We start from the raw sequence: 9701 nt of genomic DNA, 5'->3' as shown, positions 1-9701 counted from the left end.
TCCCCAGGCTTTCTCCACCTGCATCTGACCGGACCAGGGCCAGCATGCCGTGATGGTTGGGCAGCTTTGGCCTGGTCTAACATGATGACGCAGATAGCAGGACAGAGAACTGGGACAAGCTGAGAATATTGTTTTGTTCCATAAAGAACCGCCAACATCTTTTGCATTAGCTACAGTAAACTACTTGATTTTTGAAACAACAGAATCGGGAGGTAAATGCAAAGGGAATAATGAAACTGAGGTAAATTCAAATAATCCATGTTTAACAGGCTCACTCATATAGTGCTTACCCTCTCATACAAAGCAAAGTTGTATTTATACTTCTGTGTAATCCACACTTTTCTGTGGGCCTGAATATTAAATCCTTTGTGGAGCTCGATGCTGGAAGCTAGGAACAGTGTGGTTCATCGCATCTCGTGTCTGCTCCGTGGCCAGGCTCGGAGCACGTTTTCCCTGGCTGTGTGGTCAGGGCAGGGTGACCAAGATTTGGCTCCTACCAGACCTGCCATTATGTAACCGAACTTCTGAGTTCAGCTGAAATATCTTGCAGTTGCCACGAATTAGCCAGCAGTTTCATCATCTCAAAGGCTGGCTTAGCAGAGCTGCACGAATCTAGCGAAAAAAGCCAGCAAAGGTCTGTTGAAAGCGTCTGATCTCAACGTCTGTGTGGTTCCCTTTTCCTCTTTGTCAATAATTATGTGTTTTCCTGACACGCTCGAAGAACGCAAATGTTAAGCTTGTCCGTTCACAAGAACGTCTCTCTCGATTTGTCGTCAGTGAACGTTCACACCGGGCACATCTAAACCAACACCAATTTCCCTGCAATTCTCTGAGCAGTCACCACGGGATGGTATCACTCAAATGTTGCATTTCCAGCTTCATACAGAAAGCCACGGGATAAACACACAGATTTGGAAAAATACATATTTTGTTGGCAAGCATTTCCTGAATCGAAAATGGGGTGGTTCTGTCAAATAAATAATCTGTTCATCTTTAGTAGATGGAATTTCTTTGATCTGAATCTAAGTGAGCTATCATCATAAAATCCTCTCTACTGAAAAGATCTATTGCAGTCATTCTCAGTCACATTTTTAACACAACACAGATTTGTTGGATCACCCAGTCCTGGCCATCAGCTCTGGATTATTTTATATAACTGTCCCTTTTTGGAAAATCGGAGGTTACCCGCTACATCCACCCACGAAGCAGTGGCTGATCTGGAAGGGGGGGGTCTCTGCCCCCTTGAAGCGCAGCCCCGCGCGGGAGCAGACCTTCGGCCACGCCGCCCACGTGAGTCGTCCCGGGCAGCGCAGAGCTGCTCCGGTGTGCAAAGTCCATCCCAGCGTCTGCACCGGGATCGCCAGCGGGAACCGACCCGCTGCAAGTGACGTATGGTGGCTTGGAAATAAGCACTCCCAAATGAAAAACGGTTTCATTTTTTAATAAAAATAGAGAGAGAGAGATGATAAATTGCTAAGAAACAGCACGAGAAAGCAGGTTTGTTCATTTTTACAGCTGTACAGACCGTTTAACAAGGCAATGCCTGGCCTATTGTCTCAAACTGCTGTCGCCGGGGGATCTGGGAATGCTCAAAACAGGTAAACTGGGGAAATCAGCGCTGACTGATTTTTAGCAAAGTCTCATGAAAATAAAGGTGCGGCTTTTGTTATTTTAACAGCTTTTTATACTGCTTTTTTGTTCTTAATGTGTTGTCTGTTACGGATGAAAGCAAAACCAGGACTCCGACACAAATTTTGTTTCTTAAACCTACATGTATTCCCTCTATAGTGCTGTTTTATGTTTGTAAATATGGGATTTCTTCTCCTAACCCCAAAACGTGGCTGGTTCCAGCTGAGCATTATTTGCAAATCTCTGTCATATGTCAAGTAATAAAATTGGCTTCAGGTAGGGACTGAGCATTGATCAAATAAAGAATAAAATCTGTGCCCCAATTTATTGCTAGTTACATTGTGCCCTTGGGAGCTAGAGATTATTTACAGGAATAACAAGAATATCCACAGGTTATAATAAGACTAACAGAACTTTTGGAAGGGATTTAAGATCTCCTGCGTCAGAGTGGAGTTGTAGTTCTCTGGAAGCAATAGATGTTCCCCATCGGATCAGTCCCAGGTGCCTTCCTGGAGCTCCCCCGCTCCATCCATCGGGCTCAGGATGGTGGATGTGATCCCGCGTGGCAAATCCGCGCCCTCCGGGGCTGCAAGCGCTGCGCAGGAGGCGTGCAGGAGTATCCTTCAGGGCTTCTGGAGGTGTTTCATCTCCCACAGGCTCTCCGAGATATATCCCTGGTCCCCCCATGCAGATCCAGGTCTCAGGGTGGGCGAAGGTGGGACCCTGTGCCCTTCGTCGTTCCCATCACGCCGACAACGCTGGTGCCGCTCCGTGCTACCTCCTGGAGGCATAGGCATAGGAGGGCTCTTTGGGCATCCTTGCATCAGGCTCCACGTTCTGTCTTTTAGCCCATCTTTCTTTACCTCAGCATCAGATGCTTGAATTTATAGCCCCACTCTGATGACTGAGTCATCTGGGTCCTGAAGCAACCAGGCACGTTCATGTTTTTAATTAGGACCCATTGAAGTCCAGGGAACTTGAGAACATGCTCAAGCACTTGGCCAAATGCGGTTCCTTGGCTGACTCAAGGTCTCCAATAGTCCCTTTAAAATTAGTTGGACAAATCAAGTAGGGTGAGCTACTAGGCTGTAAGCTAAGGCTGCAGCTACCTAAAGGAAAGCTAGATAGAGACTTTCAGGAAAATATATTTGAAGAGATGTATACGTCTATGTTCCCACTTCAGAGTGCAAATATTACAAAGGTGACTGCACAGTTTGCGCTTAACCGACAACCATTACATAAATAAGCGTTAACAAAAGGTGTCACTTTGCTGTGGATCCTCTCAGGTCCTTCACACTTCCAACAACATGGCACGTTTGCCCACAAAAAGTTAAACGCCTAGAAAGGTCACTCCTGTATCCTGAAGTATTTTACAGTCAGTAATTAGCAGGCCCTCGGTTACGAATGAAGAAAGGGCTTGCTTTACAAACCAATGCTTAGCAATATTCTATAGGTCCGTTAAAGGCAATGGTTAATTGTCGGGTGCCAGTTAGAGTGATTACATCTGCCATCTCTGAAGGGAGCGGGAATGCTGTCACTCACTTTGAAATGGCTTGCTGCATTCATCAGTCTAGTTGGCATAGAAAAGTTATAACCGTACAAGCCATATGGAGGATGTAAAGAACAATTAAGTGCTTCCCGAGCAATGGGACTTGATGGGAAAATGTTTCCAGATGCATGTAATCCATACAGCATTTGACTAGCAGAATTGGGCACTTGTAGACACTGCCCATTTAAGTCTTCAGTTTTACCATTTTTCAGATTTGTTATGCCGAGGGAAGAGAGTTTTGGCACATCCACCATGAAGTGGGGTAAAACGTGCGGGTTGGTGCCTCCCAGCTTTTCATGGCTTGGAAACACAAGAGACTGTTGTCTTAAAAAGCTTGTAGGACAAATCTTGTAGTAGAGGGGCACGTTGAGGTTGTGTAGGTAGGTTTCAGGACACGACACGCCAATGTTGCTCGCTGACAGATGAAACGCAGGAGGTGAGCAAGATGGAGAAAGCAAGGAATTCAGAGGAGATGGCGTCCCACCACTGGAGGCCACGGGCGAAGAACTGGAGCTCCCACCTAGAAATGAGAACAGAAATCGTCAAAACTGTGCTAGCTGATGTTCACAAGCAAGAATCCCTCGGTGGACTCCTGCTCTCACTCCAGATCTCCCTGCGACTGGTATCCATCCAAACGCAAATCAGGTCCTGGAAAATGGGAAGATCTGGCCATAAATTAATTATTGTCATTACTTGGCACTTGTCTAAGAAAAAAATTCATGCACATCTAATCCCATTAATTTCCCCGAGATAACTATCAGGTTCGGTTCCACACAGACTAGTATCTGCCCAGGTCTGTGCCTCTCTGTACAGCTAATAGCCTTCTCCTGTTATACATGCACCATTGGTATTTTAGGTTCCCTATTTTTCTTGCAAATTATTGGCAGCTTTCCCCCCCTTGTATATAAGAACAAAAAAATGTATTCAGCCTGACGGGAAATTTTTTGCACCTTCCTGCTCACAGGAATTGACTAATTTTACTTGGCTTGCCATGAAGTTTGAAACATGCACTTGAACACTATGGGTGTCTCAAGAAGGTTTAAATGCAGACATCATTTTAACATTCTCTTTTCTTAAGTGAATCAATGACCACTTTCATAATTCGGGAGAAAAGCGACCCCGGCTTACTTCATGCATGCAATTGCTCTCGAGGCTACTTGGGTGCAAGAGCCTTGCTGAGTGTGTGGTTCCCTGCTCCTCCCGCGGCACATCCCCGCAAAACTAGGAAGCCGTGGTTGCTCCGGCGTGGGAAGGGTGCACTGGGACAGCCATTCCTCATGCTAAACAGATGCTATTTTAATCTAACTCCGTTAAAGAGACATATGCCCCGGCTCCACGTTCATTAACCCATTCTTTTAGAGGTTTTTTGCACCTTATTTTCAATGTTTTGTTTTGTTTTTCCACCTTGTTTTGTCAGTGTTTCTGGGAAAGAAAGGAGGGGAATGCAAGTTCGGTTCTGCTCTGTGTTATTCTGAATTTACACTTAATTCAAAATACTGTATTGTCTGGATGTGATCTGCTCAGCTTTTATGTGCAGTCAGCTATACAGAATCAACTGGAGTAATAAAATCATATCTGCTAGTGCATTAGATCTAAAACACACAAAGATTTTGGACGTGGTGCAAGTTAATTTTGCTCCCAAACTCCCAGCAAACAGTACTTCTTACAGGTTGAGCAAAGCGCAGGCAGCATCCACTTGCAACAACGCTGGAAAGTTTTACAGATTTCCCGCCCTTCCCCGCTGATGTCAAGGGCTGTTTCAACAGGGACATCAGGAGGAGCGGATGCCGGGCAGGGATCTCTTCCCCTCCTGATGTACCTACCCCGCCTGAATCCCCGCTGGCATTAAAGGACTTTTGGTCATGCAAAATGAGGTGATTAGGGCGGTATTTGCGAGCGCGAGGCAGTGCAGGATCCCTCTGCAGCTACGGGCGAGCAAACCGCGTTAGCGTACGGTACAAAACGCCTTAACCCGAAATATCACCCCATTTCCAGGACCGGTTTGGAAATGGGGATCACGGCGGGGAAGACAGAATAATGCAAACAGCAAGAATAGAAATATAAAATAGAAATATTCTATATAGAAAGAATAGAAATATTCAAATAGAAAGAATACTTTCTGGCGTTTTTATTAGACTTAAAAATCCTAAGCTCATCGCCAAATTTTTCCTCATTATTCAGCAAATTGTTCTTGCTTTCTTTTAATTTGTCGTCTGGTTTGGGGGCTGCAGCATTTCTGTCTTTCAGCTTTTCTTCAGAAATACTATTTTATTTTTAGTAGGAATGGAGACTTTGTTATATTTATATTATTTCAGGAAATCGACCCTTAAGAAAAATACCGAGTCTATTAAGACTAGCAAAAAATTCCTAGGAACCGCTGATGTTTTGGAAGCTGTGTGACAGATTGCAAAGGCTGCGCACGGTCTGTCAGTCCCCTTGCAACGTGTCCATCAGTCCCTCTCCCCCGGGCCCGCATCACAACCTTCCAGACAGGTTCAAAAGTAGCATTTTACACGAGGCCTCTTCTGCAAAATGTAGCTATCTTTGCAACCGATAAACCTCTGGATTTCTCCCATATCGTTACGAGCCTGATTTTTATGTCTTTATATTTCTACACTTGTACAGCATAAAATCTTGCTGTGATAAAACGAGCAATATTTTCCTGGAGAGACAGGAAAGATTATGGATGTCCTAATACAAATGCCTTCGAAAAGTTCACAGTGTAAATGAGAGTTAGACTGGCAGCTTTAACTTAACTTAGAGCTCTCCAGTGCACAAACGCGCCGTTATTTTTTCCCTCGGCACCCCGAGTAGGCAATTTTCAGGCAATATTTCCAAAAGCCTTTTTTTCTGAAAACGGACTGCAAGGGACAGATCTGCGCAAATCAGGCGGAGGGAGACGATTTTCGCTAAAAAGCTTTTCTATCCTTCCTGCAATTCTGTGGAGTCAAACGGGCTGTGGGGCTGCTGCATCCTAAATACGAGATAATTTTCTGTGGAACAACGCGTTTGTGCGCACCAGAGAGGCAAACTGGAGAAGACACGCGCATTTGCTATTATCCCGTTTGTAGATAACGGTCTGCAAACGGTGTGAAACCATCAGCACAGCAGGACCACAGCGATAACAACCCTATTCTAAATTAACCTTTCGCATATCTAGATTTTTTTCTCCGTATCTAAATCTTACTGCGGACGGACATCGAGCCGTTACTCGTACCTGCACGGGGTCAGCGCTCTGCTTCTCAACTCGATTTTTACAGGAGGTTTTTCCTCTTTTTTTCATTCTTTTTTCCTTTTTATTTTTATTTTCCTTTTTTCTTTCTTTTTTTTTTTCCTCTTGCAGAAAACCCGTGGCGTTGGATTCCCAGGACGGTGCATTTGCCGCCCGCTCGCTCCCTCTCTCGCCCCCTTTGACTCCGCTCGGATTTTCAGCCCCGCGCGCGCACTTGCCGAAGCCCCCGGGCGCCCGCGCAAGAGCAGGGGCCGCTCCGCGCATTTCCCCGGCCGCTGCGCGGACTCACCGGGGCTCTCGGCGCCGAAAGCCTGGAAGTCGAGGGCGAGGGGGGGCCGCCAGGGCAGCGTCTCCAGGAGCCCGTCCAAAACGCCCCTGCGGAGCGAGATCGCGGTCGGGGGCGGCTCCGCGGCGCGGCCGGCGCTGCGCGGAGCCGCCGCCGTTACCTGTTGCGCCCGGGGTCGCGGAAGCCCTTGGCGAAGGGGTTTCTGTCGATTTTCAGCTTGGTGATCTGGAGGGGGGAGGCAGAGGGAGGCGTCGGAGGGCGCAGCGCAGGGCCGTTCGGCGGGGCTGCGCGGCGCTGCGCGGCGCGGCGCGGTACCTGCTGGTTTTGGTAGGCGGTCACGGTGGTGAACTCGGTCTCGCCGAAGGAGAAGCTCTGCACGCCGGCGGCCGGCAGCGCCTGCAGCGGCGCCCCGTCGAGGCGCCCGTCCCGGGCGATAACGTGCACGCGGGGCCGGTACTTGTGCATCGACTGCAGGATGATCTGCGCGGCGGAGGGGAGCGCGGCGCCGTGAGCGCGGCCCCCGCGGCCCCCGCGGCCCCCGCGCCCCCGCGCCCCGCACCTACGTGCCCCTTGTCGTCCATCTCGTTGTTGGTGAGCTTGACGCGGTCGAAGCTGACGATCTGCCGCATCCACGTCTCCCCCGAGCAGGGCGAGTCGGGGTGGATGTAGAGCCGCGGCGTGATGCACGAGTGGTCCGTGTTGCCCGCCACCATCCACTGCGAGCTGTGGTAGACGTACCTGCGCCCGCAGCGCGGCTGCAGCGGCCCCCACGGCCGGCACCGCCGGGGCGCAGCGCAGCGCGGCCGCGGCAGCACCCGCAGGCACCGGCGCGCCTGTGCGCACACGCGGGCCTGCCGGGTGTCCACGCGGCCGCGCGCCTAGGCACTGTGTTTTATATGTGTGCGCGTGTATATGTATTTTTATATGCATACACACATATCAGATGCATATATATACACATATGCATTCTGTATTTGCTATGCATATGTATCAGATGGAGATATATATACACACGCATTCTGTATTTTATATATATTTCTCTCATGCATTCTATACATATGCGCTCTGTATTTTATATATATTTCTCTCAGGTGCAGATATATAGACACATGCATTCTGTATTATACATATACATATATTGCACACGCAGATACATATATATGCATTGTGTATTTTACTTATATCTGTGTATATCTCAGATGCAGGTGGGACTGATCAGGCTGCTGATTGCAAATATCGGTCTGGCATGCGGGAGCCCCTGCGTGCGCGTGTGTCCGTGTCCGCGGCGTGCGCGGGAGCGGGGCGGCCGCGCAGACCCCGCGGCGGGGCTCGCTGCGCGGCGGCGGCGGCGGGGCCCCGGTTTACCTGTATCTTTTGGAGTCCACGGGCACCACGTCGATGGCGATGTAGTACTGCTTCAGCGGCTCCAGCCCCTTCACCTTCACCCGCACGGAGGGGAACATCCGCCTGCAGGCACAGGGCAGCGGTTAGCGGCGGGGGAGGTGTTTGGGGGGGGGGGGAATGTCCGTAGAGAAAGCTGCCCTTTTAAAAGGCAAAAAAGATTTGAAAAACTAAATGGGCACCAAAAAAAGAAAGAAAGAAAAAAATAAACCCCGACCCCTCAACACAATAACAAAACGCAGCAAACACACAACGAAAGAGAACAAAAAAAGAAGAAGAAGAAGAAACACCGAGTGACATTTCGTAGGGCTGCGCGGCGCCGCAGCGGGGAAACGAGAAGAGACGGGTGGGAGAGGCGGGGAAGGGGAGGACGGAGATTTGCAGCGGAGATGCCGAGCGGAGCCTCGGCGCCGCGGGGAGCCCGGGGGCGGCGGCGGCGGCGGCGGCGCAGACCCGCAGCGGCGCCGGGAGGCGACCCCCGACGGGCCCCCGCGGCGGCGGGCGCCGCTACCTGCCGGCTTTGGTGATGATCATCTCGGTGCCGATGTCGTGAAACCTCCTCCAGAGCTCGGAGCCCTGCAGCTCCACCTGCACCTCGCCCCGCGCCTCCCGGCTCTCCGCCGCCGCCGCCGCCTTGGGCCGCTTCTCTGCGGGGACACAGACGGGGCGGCTCGGGGGCTGCGGGGGGGCAGCGGCTCCGCGCCCGCTGCCTTGCGCCGCCGCGGGGCTGCCGGTGCCTCGGCGGCCCCGACGGGACGGTACCAACCGGCGTCGGGCGCTTTGAGGCTCTGCCCGCCGCCGGTCCCGGGCTCCTCGTCGCGGGCGTCCGGCAGCTTCCTCTTGGCGGATCTCCCCACCAGCGCCTCCACGGAGAAGGCGTGAGCCCGGGAGCTGAGCGCCATCCCCCCGGCGCCGGGACCCCCCCACCCCACCCCACCCCACCCCGGGCGGCGGCGGCGGCGGCGGCGAAGCCTCCCGCGGGGCTCAGGCGGCCGCCGGGGCCGCGCCGCGGGGGGGTCCCGGCACCCAGCGGCACCCGGCGGCACCCAGCGGCCCCGGCCGCGCCGCTCCCGTCGGGGGGCAGCGGCCACGGCGAGAGCCGCTCGCCTCCGACCGAGCCGACCGACGGCTGCAGCCTCCACTGTTTGTTTTGGAAAGTGGTGGGAGCGTAAGAAACATTGAGTGACATCTCGTGGGGCTAAAAGGGGGGCGGAGAGGAGGGGAAAGCGAGCGGCGGAGGGGAAGAGCGGGGGAAGAGGAGCCGGCCCCGTCTAGGATCAATAAAAGAGTTACTGTTCTCCATTAAATTGTAAAACTCAAAGAAATTTGACATAATTGCACACTAGGGGCCACTTTTCCAACAAAAGTGCAAATAACGTTTAACCAGAACCAGCACACACACACACAAAAAAAGCGCGTTTTGGCTTTCCCAGCAAGGCTCCGGGCCCCGGGGCGCCTGGGCCCGGCCGGCCTCTCCCACGGGGCCCGGCCCCGCTCCGCCCGGGCCAGCGCGGCGAAGCGCCGTGTCCTGCCCGCTCCCTCCTCTCCCGCGCGGCAGCGCAGAAAGGGGGTTTCCGATCCGAGCTCCCCGTCGGGGTTGTTTT

At 51.9% G+C, this 9701-nt stretch overlaps 1 protein-coding gene across 1 annotated transcript; it reads right to left on the bottom strand.

Annotated features, from left to right (window-relative positions):
- Positions 1 to 3087: 3087 nt before the first annotated feature.
- On the bottom strand, positions 3088 to 8999 carry TBX22 (T-box transcription factor 22). The gene is made up of 8 exons (XM_067304127.1): positions 8864 to 8999; positions 8609 to 8744; positions 8062 to 8163; positions 7260 to 7434; positions 7012 to 7176; positions 6857 to 6921; positions 6700 to 6785; positions 3088 to 3698 (listed from the first exon to the last, which is right to left on the bottom strand). The coding sequence occupies exons 1-8, from the start codon at positions 8997 to 8999 to the stop codon at positions 3088 to 3090; spliced, it is 1476 nt and encodes a 491-aa protein (XP_067160228.1).
- Between the last annotated feature and the right edge of the window lie 702 nt (positions 9000 to 9701).

Source organism: Apteryx mantelli, chromosome 13 (genome assembly GCF_036417845.1).
Source record: "Apteryx mantelli isolate bAptMan1 chromosome 13, bAptMan1.hap1, whole genome shotgun sequence".
NCBI lineage: Eukaryota > Metazoa > Chordata > Aves > Apterygiformes > Apterygidae > Apteryx > Apteryx mantelli.
The sequence above is the reverse complement of the archived record's forward strand: the minus strand, read 5'-3'. Positions and strand labels throughout refer to the sequence as shown.